General features: G+C 43.9%; 1 protein-coding gene across 1 annotated transcript in view; it reads right to left on the reverse strand.

Annotated features, from left to right (window-relative positions):
* Positions 1 to 424: 424 nt before the first annotated feature.
* The window catches only part of LOC124613407 (carboxypeptidase B-like), a 59929-nt gene continuing 45542 nt past the window's right edge, over positions 425 to 14811 (reverse strand). The window contains 4 exon segments of the mRNA XM_047142111.1: positions 425 to 615; positions 5715 to 5799; positions 5923 to 5979; positions 11075 to 11220. Coding sequence (XP_046998067.1) covers positions 425 to 615; positions 5715 to 5799; positions 5923 to 5979; positions 11075 to 11220 — 479 coding nt within the window.

Consider the following 14811-nt stretch of genomic DNA (forward strand, 5'->3'; position numbering starts at 1 on the left):
TCTTTGTAGAGAAAACAATGGCTCTGAGCACTATGGGACTTAACATCTGAGGTATCAATGCCCTGCAACTTAGAACTACTTAAACCTAACTAACCTAAGGACATCACATACATCCATGCCCGAGGCAGGATTCGAACCTGCGACCGTAGCGGTCGTGCGGTTCCAGACTGAAGCACCTAGAACCGATAGCCCACACCGGCTGGTCTTTGTAGAGAATCTGGTATTTATAATCCTGCAATAAGTAATTCATTGGTGGTAATACATATTACATTTTAGGAGAGGGGATGGAGTTTACAAACGATTTGCTATTCAGAATTGCACTAATAGTCATAAATGTAAATGCACAAAGCAATCTGTGTTTATTCCAGTGAAACATATATTATATAAAAATGATCAGCATTAGCGATTCTTTTTGTCCTTCGTTTTATCCATAGTTATCAGCAATGTATTCCCCATAGACGCGTACGGCTTCAAAGAATGGCGTCACCAATTTAAGGATGTCTGACGCTGGAGGATCGAAACCGTCCAGGCCGCCATAGGGAAGTTCGATGGTGTAGGAGAGGGCTACTCCGCCAACGCCTTTGGTCCAGTCATCACTGCCGCCGGCAGCTGCGTCTGTAAAAACATCCTGACGTTAGTGTCATTCAGTATGGAAACAAATATGGAACAATTTGCACCCACGAAAGCAACGACGAAATTTTTCAATCTGAATACAACAGAGTATAACAGCCTGGCGACCGATTCATTTCAGAAGAAAATGATACAATGCCGGGGAAAAACAGTCGCAACTCCAAAAAATTATTTATGTACAGGGTTACTACAAATGATTGAAGCGATTTCACAGCTCTACAATAACTTTATTATTTGAGATATTTTCACAATGCTTTGCACACACATACAAAAACTCAAAAAGTTTTTTTAGGCATTCACAAATGTTCGATATGTGCCCCTTTAGTGATTCGGCAGACATCAAGCCGATAATCAAGTTCCTCCCACACTCGGCGCAGCATGTCCCCATCAATGAGTTCGAAACGGTAAGGCTTCTGCTTTAGCCTTTTCCGTAAGATTTTCCAAACCGTCGGCTGTGGTACGTTTAGCTCCCTGCTTGCTTTATTCGTCGACTTCCGCGGGCTACGCGTGAAACTTGCCCGCACGCGTTCAACCGTTTCTTCGCTCACTGCAGGCCGACCCGTTGATTTCCCCTTACAGAGGCATCCAGAAGCTTTAAACTGCGCATACCATCGCCGAATGGAGTTAGCAGTAGGTGGATCTTTGTTGAACTTCGTCCTGAAGTGTCGTTGCACTGTTATGACTGACTGATGTGAGTGCATTTCAAGCACGGCATACGCTTTCTCGTCTCCCGTCGCCATTTTGTCTCACTGCGCTCTCGAGCGCTCTGGCGGCAGAAACCTGAAGTGCGTCTTCAGCCGAACAAAACTTTATGAGTTTTTCTACGTATCTGTAGCATGTCGTGACCATATGTCAATGAATGGAGCTACAGTGATTTTATGAAATCGCTTCAATCATTTGTAATAGCCCTGTAGAGTAATTTGTCTAGGTAACATACTTAGGTGATTAACACCGCAAGATAAGCCACTGCAAATATAAAATGCTGGTACATTAATAACCGGTGTAACCGTCAGAACTTTGAAAGCAAGCATGTTTTACAGGTGCCGGATGTCAGTTCCGTCCCTGTTGCTCTTCGTCGGTCAATATGGAGGCGACTAATGCTGGAAGGAATGACGCAGGAGTTGTGGTACGACGATGTCCCATATGTGCTCGACTGGAGACAGATCTGCTGGTCGAGCAGGACAAGTCAACACGTCGACACTCTGTAGAACATGTTCGGTTACAACAGCGGTATGAGGGCGACAGTTATCCTGTTGGAAAAAAACCTCTGGAATACGTTAAATGAATGTCAAAAAATGGTTCAAATGGCTCTGAGCACTATGGGACTTAACATCTGAGGTCGTCAGTCCCCTAGAACTTAGAACTACTTAAACCTAACTAATCTAAGGACATCACACGCATCCATGCCCGAGGCGGGATTCGAACCTCCGACTGTAGCGCCTAGAGCCGCTAGGCCACACCTGCCAGCCATGAATATCAGCACAACGGGTCGAATCACAAGGTTAATATACAAATTTGCAGTGGGGATACGTGGGATAAGTACGAGACTGTTCCTGCTGTCGTACGAAATTGCACCCAAGACCATAACACCAGGTGTAGGTCCAGTGTGTCTCGCACACAGACGGGTTGGCTGCATGCCCTCAAATGGCCTCTTTCTAACCAACAGACGGCCATACTGGCAGGTTCGACTTCTATTAGAAAACACAACAAACCCCCACCCTGCTCTCAAGTGAGCTCTCGTCTGACATCACTGAAGATGCAAAGGGCGCTGGTTTGGGGTCAGCGGACTGAGCGCAACAGGGCGTCTGGCTCGAAGTTGTCCTTGAAGTAACCGATTTGTAATAGCTTGTTGAGTCACTGTGGAGCCGACTGCTACTCACACTGCCGCTGCAGACACAGTATGATGCACGAGAACCAAACGCCGAACACAGTGGTCTTGCTCTCAACAGTGCCACGTGACCGTCCAGAGTCCGGTCTTCTTGCCACCGACCATTATCGTGATCAGCGTTGTCAGCAATCAGGTATAGTGGCTATAGTCCTTCCAAGTCTTTCTGCATATCGCAAAAGGAACATTCGAATCCCTGTACCCGTATCAGATGACATCGCTCAAACATAGTGAGTTGTCCATAATGGCGTCTTGTCGCCTTAAAGGCATTCCTGACTAGCATTAACTCTCCATGTCTAGTCACAAAGCTAACTGACGTTCACGACCATTACAGCGTGAGCGAAAGCGAAGCTGATTTGCATCCTCATAGTGGCACTACAAGCGTCAATCTTACGCCACTGGCACGAAATTTAACAGACATCATCTTTCAGATGCAGAAACACATCTACCGACTTCCCTTTATGTCGCACAACTCTTTCTCGTTGTTGCGACTTTTCTTCTGTCTGTGTACATTCGATTGGCCCGACTCTCTTTTCGTTAACTCTCTAGAAGGAGTCAGTTGCACAAACGAAACTTTCGTATCATTTTTGTGAAAATACAAGTAGTATAAGTCAAAGTAATTCTAAGCTGACAAATGTTTCTTCATCCATTCTTCTTCTGCTCTTTGCTTGTATCTATAACATACAGTGTTATTCATTAGTGCCTCCAGGGTTTTAGAAGGATACTGCACGAAAACTATAAGGCACATAGAAAAGTAACTCACATCAGTGGATAGAACATCTCTCTAAGATTCGATTCGTAATACACATCATGGGGTATTTGTATTAGGGAGTAGGTATGTCAGTAGACGTAGACTAATCATCTGGTCCGTACGGCTGCATCGAATTACTTTGCACCTGTAAACAGGAACCCGATGAACAGAATTCCAAGGCGGGTTTCTGTGGTGTCTTCCCAGGCAGTTCATGTCAGCTGTAGCGAGTGGGTTGGTTGGGAGAATAGCTGTAGGTGTGGGTGCGGTCTCTGTAATATCTCCTCTTGTTAGTCTGGAGTAATTGACGAACTATCATTGTTTCCTAGAAGATCATTCACCTGATGATCTCCTGTCCCAGGCGTCGGACTTCGTTTCTTAAAACAGGTGTTTTGTCATCTCGTAAAGAACTGATTACAGATACAGCAGGGAAGCTAGTTATCGTCTAGCTATGCATCTATTCAGAAATGGACATGTAAACAAGAGACAGCCCCTTCACAAGTTTCTTAATGTATCACTCGCAATAAAGCAGCCGCGAGTTTAGTAATGGACTTGATGTAGGACAACCCAAAAGAACAAAAGTGCACAGAAACAATAATGTCTTCTGTATGAAGACCATTCTGAGTCACTACAACAAAGAAGCTAGCCATGAATCAAGAAGAGTAACAATAAGAGGGGTCAGACTATTAAGCTTACCACGCTAAATGTCGATTTGCATTGTCCGTATCTCGCGGTGGAAATATAACGACAGCAAAGTAGCAGCGTGCTTCGTAGCTCTAAGTATTACGAGCAACTCGCGGATGGTTAACACAATGCTGCTCCCGAGGATATGAAAGACAACACTTGCCACATAATGGCGGTAACTGCTGCACGATGAACATCTCGATGTCGACACCTTTAGCAGCCGCAACGGAATGGTGTGGAGAGCTGCTCTCCGTCCTAGTTAAAAACTCGGTCGATGCACTACAATGCACCTCCGGTCCTTGACGCCAACCTAACAGAAGTTGGAGTTGCAACCGTCCCAGTGTTGACGCCGACTGGAGCGACCCAGTTATTGCCTTCAAGCTGGGCGGCCCGAAATGGCGGGGATTCCCAGATCGCAGAGGACTTTGTATGTATCCTTCACCGCATGGCTTCAACGACGATTCGAAATAATGGCCAGGGAATCAAGCTAGATTTCGTCATCTTCAGTGGGGAATGCCAAAACTATCCACCCAACTCCAACCAATGACCCACTATATAGACAATACATTGAGGCGGCAGAAGCTATGGGGCAGCGATATGCAGGTACACACATAACGGTGGTATCGGGTACGCAACGTATAAACGGGCAGTGCTTTGGCCGAGCTGTCACTTGTACTCAGCTGAGTCACGCGATACTTTCGTAATGTGATTATGGCCGCACGACGGGAATTAACAGACTTTGAAGGCAGAACTGTAGTTGGAACTAGACTCATGGGACGTTCCATTACGGCATTCGTTAAGGAATACAGTATTATGAGATTCACTGTGTCAAGAATGTGTCGACGATAATATAATTCAGGCATTACTTCTCACCACGAACAACGCAGTGGTCGACGGGCTTCACTTAACGACCGAGAGCAGCGGCGTTTGCGTAGTATTGTCAGCACCAAGGGAAAAGCAACACAGCGTGAAATAGCCGCAGAAATCAATGTCGAATGTACGACGAACGTATCAGTTAGGAAATGTGTCGTTAATGAGCTATGGCAGCAAACAACCGACATGAGTGCCTTTGCTAACAGCACATCTCCTGCAACGCCTATCCTGGGCTCGTGACCATATCGGTTGGACCCTAGACGATGTAAAACCGTGGCCTGATCAGGTGATTCTCAATTTCAAGTGGTAAATGATAGTGGTACGTTTCCTGAGTCGGGTAGAACCCACGAAACCATGGACCCAAGTTGTCACCAAGACACTGTGCAAGCTGGTGGTGGCCCCATAATGGAGTGGGCTGTGCATGTGTATTGTTCCCAAACAACGATGGAATTTTTATGGATGACAATGCGCTATGTCATCGTGTCACAGTTGTTCACGATTGGTTTCAAGAACATTCTCGACAATGCGAGCGAATAACCTGGCCACCCAAATGGCCCGACGTGAATCCCGTCGAACATCTATGGGACATAATGGACAAGTCAGTTCATGCAAAAAATCCAGCACCGCCAACATTTCTGCAATTGTGAACACCTATAAAGGCAGCATGGCTTGATATTTCTGCAGGGGGCTTCCAACGACTAGTTGAGTCCACACCACGAAGATTCAGTGAGGGGCAAAGGGACAGCGGGGGATGGGATTGCCGGACAACAATGCGCCAACAATGGTTACATTTTCGTAGCACAAACAGCGCGTTGCAGATGATGCAGGAAAGATCATTTACCCACTTACAGCTCCCGTTTCATGAGAGTAAGTGAACACGAGATCAGTACTTACACAAGACGTTTGTAGAGCTGCCAATGGTGTACCTGGGACCGCCGGCTGCTTCCTGGGCGGCGTTCGCTTGTTGTGCCAAGGCATCCTGAGGTGGCGTGGAAACAGAATCATTAGTAACATTGAACGCTTCCCCACTCAGAGTGATAGAACCACACAGTGAAGATGACCTATGATTTAAAGAGAACAGAAAGTAGAAAAGAGGGCTTACCAAAGTTTCCCAGTCGTCAGGCAGTTCGCTAGTGTAACCCTACGGGTAGAGTATGTACTGGAAAGAGATTACAGACATGCTATTCACATCATACTGAATTTATTAACTGGTAATAGAACATGACACGGTTTTGATAGGAAAATCGTTCAGCTATATATTTGTGCTCAGCACACATTATCGACAATCACATCTAAAATCACGTGGACAAAACTAAAGTGAATTCAGCAGTATACTTGTGCTCAGCACATATTATCTACAATCACATCTAAAATCACATGGGTAAAACTAAAGTGAATTGTGATCTGAAAATACTAAAAAAAAGAAAAAAATAGCTGATAGTGAGGAAAAAATCACTTCACGAATAAAGGTACATATCACTTCCGTTCAAATCTTTTTAGTTTTTTGGGGGGTTAATATGAAAATACAAGTGCGCACCCATGGTCTAAAAATAGCGTCTTCGATCAGTAATAAAACGTGCTTGGATCCAGTTCGAAACCCGTCACCGCTTAAATTTTGAATAGCAATCACCACTGACGAGCGAAGGCTTCCGGTATAAGAAGTCACTCTCATTGTGCCAACGGCCTTGTCAAAGAGGACGGAGGAGCGGACAGAGTTTCAGAGCACTCTCTTACTCTTGGGGTGGGAAACTGATCTTAAAGGTGGAAGAATCAGCAATGATCAACGGCATTAGGATGCAGAAGGCAATGGAAACCACATCACGTGCATCCACAGAACATATGACCTGTAATTGAAAAAGTGCCAGAATGACCTCTACATTGGCGAAAGATTCTGTACTAGTCCCCCATTCGGATCTCTAGGAGGAGACTGCCACGGGGAAGGTGAACATGAGAAAAAGATTAAATAACCAACGAAAGGATAACATTTTGTCAGTTGGGGTGTTGAACGTCAGAAGCTTGAATGTGGTAGCGAAGATACAAAATTAGAAAAGGGAAATGCAAAGGCTCAAAGTAGATATAGTGGGGTTCAGTGATGTGAAATGGAATGAAGATAAGGATTTCTGGTCAGATGAGCACAGCATAACTTCAGCAGCAGCAGAAAATGGTATAATGGGAGTACAATCCGTTATGTATAGGAAGGCAGGGCAGAAAGTGTGTTCCTGTGACTTATCCAGTGATAGGGTTGTTCTCATCAGAATCAACAGCAAACCAACACCGACAACGATAGTTCAGGTATATATTCCGACGTCTCAAGCTGAAGCTGAAGAGAAAGAGTAAGTGTACTGGGATAATGAACAGGTAATGCAGTACATAAAGGGCGGAGAAAATCTAATAAACACGGGGGACTGGAATGCGATTGTAAGGAAAGAAGTAGAAGAAAGGGTTATAGGAGAACGTGGACTCAGTAATAGGAATGAGAGAGGAGAAAGACTGATTGAGTTCTGTAATGAATTTCAGCTAGTAATAGCGAATACTCTGTTCAAGAATCACAAGAGGAGAAGGTAAGCATGTAAAAGGCCGGTAGATACGGGAAGATTTCAGTTACATTGCATCATGGTCAGGCAGAGAGTCATAAATCAGAAACTCGATTGTACGGCATACCCACGAGCAGGTACAGACTCATACCACAATGCAGTAGTGGTGAATAGTAGGCTGGAGTTTAAGAGATTAGTCAGGAAGAATCAATACGCAAAGAAGTGGGAGACGGAAACACTAACAAGTGATGAAATGTGCTTGAAGTTCTCTAAGACTACTGATACTGCAATAAGGAATAGCTCAGTAAGCAGTACTGTTGAAGAGGAGTGGGTCTCTCTAAAAAGGACAATCACAGAAATTGGAAAAGAAAACATAGGTACAACGAAGGTAACTGCGAAGAAACCATGGGAAACAGAAGAAATTCTTCAGTAGATCGATGAAAGAGGAAAGTACAAAAAAATTCAGGAGTACAGAAATACAAGTCCCTGAGGAATGAAATAAACAGAAAGTGCAGGGAAGCTATGGCGGAAAGGCTGCATCAGAAATGTGCAGAAATCGAATTAGAAATTATTGTCGGAAGAACTGACTCAGCATATAGGAAAGTCAAAACAACATTCGGTGAAATTAAAAGCAAGGGTGGTAACACTAAGACTTCAAAAGGAATTCCTCCGTTAAATGCACAGGAGAGAGTGAATAGGTGCAAAGAGTACACTGAACGCTTCCATGAAGGGGAGGATTTGTCTGATGTGATACAAGAAGAAATAGGAGTCGATTCAGAAGAGATAGGGGATCCAGTATCAGAATCAGAATTTAAAAGAACTTTATAAGACTTAAGATCAAATAAGGCAGAAGGGATAGATAACATTCCATCAGAATTTCTAAAATCATTGGGGAAAGAGACAACAAAACGACTATTCACGTTGGTGTGTAGAATGTGTGAGTCTGGCGACTTGCCATCTGACTTTCGGAAAAATATCACACACACAATTCCGAAGAGTGCAAGAGCTGACAAGTGCGAGAGTTATCGTACAATCAGCTTATCAGCACATGCATCCAAGTTGCTGATAAGAATGATAAACTGAAGAATAGAAAAGAAAATTGAGGGTGTGTTAGGTGACGATAAGTTTGGCTTTAGGAAAGGTAAAGGCACCAGAGAGGCAATTCTAATGTTGCAGCTGATAGTGGAAGCAAGGCTAAAGAAAAATCAAGACACGTTCTTAGGATTTCTCGACATGGAAAAAGCGAAAAATGGTGCAAGATGTTCGAAATTCTCAGGAAAATAGGGGTAAGCCATAGGGAGAGACGGGTAATGTATAACGTGTACAAGAACCAAGAGGGAATAATAAGAGTGGAATACCAAGAAAGGAGGGTTCCGATTAAAAATTATATGTAGTCTTTCGCCCATACTGTTCAGTCTGAATCTGTACAAGGAAGAAGCAATGAAGAAAGTAAGGTTCAGCAGTGGAATTAAAATCCAAGTTGAAAAGTCATCAATGATACTATACGCTGGCGACATTGCTATCCTGAGTGAAATTACAGGATCTGGAGAATGGAATGAACAGTCTAATGAATCCATAGTATGGATTGAGAGAAAATCGAAGACAGACGAAAATAATGAGAAGTAGCAGCAGTGAGAACAACGAGAAACTTAACATCGGGATAAATGGTCACGAAGTGGATGAAATTAAGGAATTCTATTAATTAGGTACTAAAATAAACAATGATGGGCGAACAAGGAGGACATCAAAAGCAAACTGGCACTGGCAGAAAGGAAATTCCTGGCGAAGAGAAATCTGCTAGTATCAAACATAGACGTCAATCTGAGGAAGAAATTCCTGTGAATGTACGTTTGGAGCACAGCATTGTACGGTAATGAGATATGGACTTATGGACAAACCGGAGCAGAAGAGATTCGAAGAATTTGAGTGTGATGCCGCAGATGAATGCTGAAAATTTGGTAGACTGATAAGGTAAGGAATGAGCTGAGGAAAGGAATATGGGGAAAACACTGACAAGAAGAAGAGACAGGTTGCTAGGACATCTGTTTAGACATAATGGAATAACTTGCATGGTACTAGAGGGAACTGTAGATAATAAAAACTGTGGACGTTGAAAACTGTAGAGGAAAACAGACATTGGAATACATCCAGCAAATATTTGAGAACGTGGGTTGCAAGTGCTACTCTGAGATGAAGGAATGGAGAGGAATGTGTGGTGGGTCGCATCAAACCAGTCAGAAGACTGGTGACTATAACAAAAAAAAAAATGAAAATAGATGCAAGAAGCTTAATCTTCAGAAACTTTTAGCTAGTATCCAGTTGTTATTGTTGTTGTTGTTTTTGTTGTCATTGTGATTTTCAGTACGAAGACTGGTTAAATGCCACTTTCCACGCTAGTTTATCGCGCTTCTTCACCTCTGTCGGATATAGAGAGTGGATCTGTGGTGTTCCAAGTGGAGAAATCGAAACATTTCCGACATATTCTTCTGTATGAGTTCAGTAAAGAGGAGGTACCAGTGAAGACATCCAGGAACATACGCGCAGTATATAGGAATAATGTCATTGGACAGAGTTCGGTAAGAAAATGGTTTTCTCCTTTTAAGGATGATCGTTTTGATATTAGTGACTGTCAACATTCAGGGAGATCTTGGGGGTTTGATGGATATCGCTCAAAGGCATGAATCCACAATGAGCCAGGTCAGTGTACCGAGAACTGACAGATGTGATGATATGTTATTACTCCACCACCGTGTGACATTTGCATGCGATAGGGAAGGTTTAAAAATCTGGTGTTTGGGTACTGCATGGTCTAGCCAAAATAACAAAAAGCGGGTAATCATACGTGCGTCTCTGCTTGCCCATCATCAGTTGGCTCGTGAACAACATCGACCATTCCTATCCAGTATCGTTACTGGTGACGAGAATGAAGGAATGGTTGAGCCTAAGCAAAGCAGCATCTCCATCATCCACGAATGGCAATGTTGTGCAACCGGTAGAACAGCGATGGTATGATATGCTACGAATTATCCTGAGGTGTAACCATCACTGTTGACAGAATGAAATTTTCACTCTACAGCGGAGTGTGCGCTGATATGAAACTTCCTGGCAGATTAAAACTGTGTGCCGGACCGAGACTCGAACTCGGGACTTGCACTTGAGCACTTGCCCGCGAAAGGCAAAGGTCCCGAGTTCGAGTCTCGGTCCGGCACACCCTTTTAATCTGCCAGGAAGTTTCATCACTGTTGACATTTACTGTCAGCACCAGAGACGTCTTGCTCATAAAAACCAAGAACAACAACTAGAAAAACTGCCTGAAGCGATGCTACTCCACAATAACGCACACCCACGTTCTATGTTTGGAATTCATTTCGCGTCCACCTTATTCGCCTGATCTTACGTTCTCACATTTTCACCTTTTCCGTTCTCGACCGAACAAGCTTCAACGAACTTCCTTTCCGCATGAAAATGCGTTCGAACGTGTCTCGACGAGTTCTTCGCCTCAAAACCATGCGATTTCCACATCGTGGAATCGAAAAGCTGCCCCAGCGTTGGCAGACTGTTGTAAACAGTGGAGGGGACTATAATATTGCTGACTAAAGTCTCTATTATGTGTATCTGTTGTGTTTATTAAGATTATGGAAAAAAGCTAGGACCGTAGCTACGAACTTAGGCACCGACCCAGTACAACAATACCTAAATAATACTGTATTATTTACTTACGGGTCCGTAGCTATGGAACGTTAGGTAAAGTTTGATGCGGTCGGCGTTGGCCAGGATGTAGTCTCTGAGAGCTTGCGTCTCAGGCTCCGAGAACGCCTGAGGACCAGCGTAAACATCAGAGCAGGGATAGCTGTCGGCGCCGGCCTCTGAAAAAAAAGGAACCCAACACCTGGTGAGAGTTCAAGGCCTTCCATATTGTCTTGTGAGTTGGTAAAGACGAAAGTTGCAGCCGTGTCCTTTCCACTTGTTGACGAGAATAAGTATCCGAAAAGTAAGCATATTTTTCCGCCTACCATTTTTGAGCACCATGATGTGCGCCAGTTCTTGGATCAACCCAAATGCGTCTCCACAGTCTATCAGGAGGTGGGTCAATCGACAGAAATTGATTAAGAACATTGTTTGCATCACCTGCATAGCTGCGAACGAATGCGTTCTTGCCCGCATCTCGTGGTCGTGCGGTAGCGTTCTCGCTTCCCACGCCCGGGTTCCCGGGTTCGATTCCCGGCGGGGTCAGGGATTTTCTCTGCCTCGTGATGGCTGGGTGTTGTGTAATGTCCTTAGGTTAGTTAGGTTTAAGTAGTTCTAAGTTCTAGGGGACTGATGACCATAGATGTTAAGTCCCATAGTGTTCAGAGCCATTTGAACCATTTTTTTGAATGCGTTCTTACTCTAAAAAGGAAAAGGGAAATCTTATGAAACTGAAGAATAAGGATTCCTATCATAACGAACGACAAGTCTTAGCTGGACCCATACAAAATCAGTTACGTCAGAGATACTGCACGCTATTCCATTCGGTTGATTGCTATCTTCTCCAGGAAGGTGTTCCCGAGGTGGGGACAGTACGCTGGGGTATGATCACCGTGAGAGATGAAGTCATCGCCGAATTTTCATGTATGGCTGGACACTATGTTGCAGAATGCTATAGAAGCATGTGCAGCCAGACCTCACATTACACTCGACAGCGAAGACATGTGTCTGATAGCCAAACACGACACCGATGAAAAGCATGACTAGCCCACTTCCATGTTGAGAGCGCACTCGGAATGTGTTCCCAGATACGTCACTGGCTCTAATACTTCTTAAATGGTAGAATTTTGTACCTTCCACTGGACGGCGAGCTATTCACCTAAGAGTATGATCAGGAGTGACGCGAAAATGTCGTCGCTGAGTGACTGCAGAAGGACACAGAATGGCTTATACAGAATTTATATTTGGTGCGGTGAATAGCAGCTTCCCTGAATGCAGCAAAATGTCACTTAATCTGAATGAGTACGAAAACTAATACCGTTATGTTAGAATGCAGTATTAGTGGTGTGCCTCTTGACACAGTCACGTCTATTAAATATCTGGGCGTAATGTAGTAAACCGATATAGCATTGAACAAGTAAGTAATGACGGTAGTAGGGAAGCCGAATGGTGGACTTCGGTTTATTGGGACAGTTTTAGGAAAGTGTAACTCATTTTTAAGGGAGACCGCGTGTTGAATACTATTGTGGGCCATTCTTGAGAACTGCTCGAGTGTTTGGGATCCCCGCCAGGTCGGATTAAAGCGATATATTGAAGCAATTCAGAGGAATGCTGCTAGCTTTGTTACCGATAGCTTTGATCAGCATGCGAATACTGGGGAAATCGTCTGTGAACTCAAATGAGAGTTTCTGCAAAAGATGGAAAATTAGTGTTTAACGCCCAGTCGACATCACGGTCATGAAAACGGGAGCAAAAGCTTGGATTAGTTATGGACAGAAGAAAATTGGCCGTGACCTGTCAGGCGAACCATGCCGGTATTTGCCTTAAGCAATTTACGGAAATCTAGATTGCCGAATGGGGAACTGACCCCTAGTTATCCAGAATCGCAGTGCAGAGCACCAACCAATGCACCACCTCACTCGTTGAATACCTGGAGGGAAGATGACGTTCTTTTCACGAAACACTGTTAAGAAAATTTAGAGAACCGGCAATTGTGACTCGCTGCATAACGATGCTGCTACCTCCAACGTACGTAGAAGAGAATTACGGCTTGTACAGAGGCGTGCAGACAGTAGTTTCTCCCTAAGCCCATGTACGAGTGGAACAGGAAAGGAAATGACTAGCACTGGTACAACATAGATATCCACCATGCACCACACCGTGGGCTGCTGAGAGGTATGTAAATGTTGATGCATATTGCATGCTTGAGACGAACCTTCGCACCTCGCTGTCTCCACGCTTGTCTACCATGATCGTCACGCATCAGACAAATACTACACTTGCTGGTAAAGAGAATACACGTCACTAATCCAGATTCAATGCTACGTGTTCCCTTTCCAAACTTCTACTTGGCGCTCCACAATACTGAGAGGTTTGTACTGTTATATACTGTTCCATCATGGCCAGGGGACATCGGCTGCTTAAATAATTGTCAATATCAAAGAAATTCTCCAACTGCCGTGTCACTGAGATGTTATTTTATTCTGAAGGCTACCAGTTTCGGCAATCCACTATGCCGTCTTCAGGCCCCATATGCATCAGTCCAAATAAACGAATATGTCATATAATGCCATATATCTCTGGATGTCGTGAATGCAACTGCTTCACTAGTGCTTCATTCGAAGACCTGCTATCAACAGTTACATGGCTGTTGGAGAATTTCATTGATATTGACAAGTTTGTACTGTTGTTCGTTGTGGACTCCTACTGCACAAACTGAAGTGCCAACACAATCCTGCCAGAACCCTGCAAAAAAGAGGTAGTATGCAGTTATGTTACATTCTCCTCGGGGTACACTACCCGATCAAAAGTATCCGGACACCCATATGAAATTGAGCGCTAGATGTCACGAGAGGGGAACCGACCATAAAAAAGGTACGGTGTGTGGTGTCCCCGCACTCCAACCGCGTGCTGATATTGTCGACGCCGTGGAGCTGCTACTGCCACAGCTCTCGTAGTGGAGTTGAGGCACGATGAGCGATGACGTAGGTCCCCGTTGGTGAACGGGAGACAGAAATGCGAACTCGTACAATGGATGCTTCTTCTGATTTAAGATTGAATGATTCATTGGCCGGATATGCAGTAGTTGTTAAAGCTTATCTCTTCCGCATCGTACACACCACCAATTGCGAGGACACACTGTAATTATCAGTCTTCTCGTACGTTGTTGGCTCGTTGCTATGGAGTTGTTGAACCTGTATGAAGCGAGATCCGCAGATACTCTCTGATCACGTCTGAGTGAATCTACGCCGTAATGTTAAAAAAAATGTTCAAAAATTCTCTTTTCACTTTGCAAAAACAGACATAATGTCTTATGGGATAACAGCAATCAGTGATTTTATGTTACTTTAAATCCGTCTTGATTGCAAATTTTTTATTAAATTTGCAATCAAGACGGATTTAAAGTAACATTCTCTTTTCAGTTAATGAGGTAGGTATTTTGATATTCACATTAAATTGTTCCTGCTGAACAGTCGTTGGTTAACAATCATTGAATAAATCACTTAATAATGTAGTCCACGCTTGATATTTCACTTGGAACGAACAGTTTATTCTTCCTTGGCCACTAAATACTTTATAACTTTCGCACCACACGCACACGCAGTTGGTTGGTAAAGTCAGTTCTATTAAAATTAAGTTTCTTGACAATTACGACAACTTGACTCTTCAGCGTAATTGTATTATCTTCTTGAAGTCGTGTAATTGTGTCCTACTCGAGACTAATCGAGTGTAGACCTTTGATATACTATCCACTCTTCTTTTAGTTCCAA

This window comes from Schistocerca americana, chromosome 4 (assembly GCF_021461395.2).
Source record: "Schistocerca americana isolate TAMUIC-IGC-003095 chromosome 4, iqSchAmer2.1, whole genome shotgun sequence".
NCBI classification, from domain to species: Eukaryota; Metazoa; Arthropoda; class Insecta; order Orthoptera; family Acrididae; genus Schistocerca; species Schistocerca americana.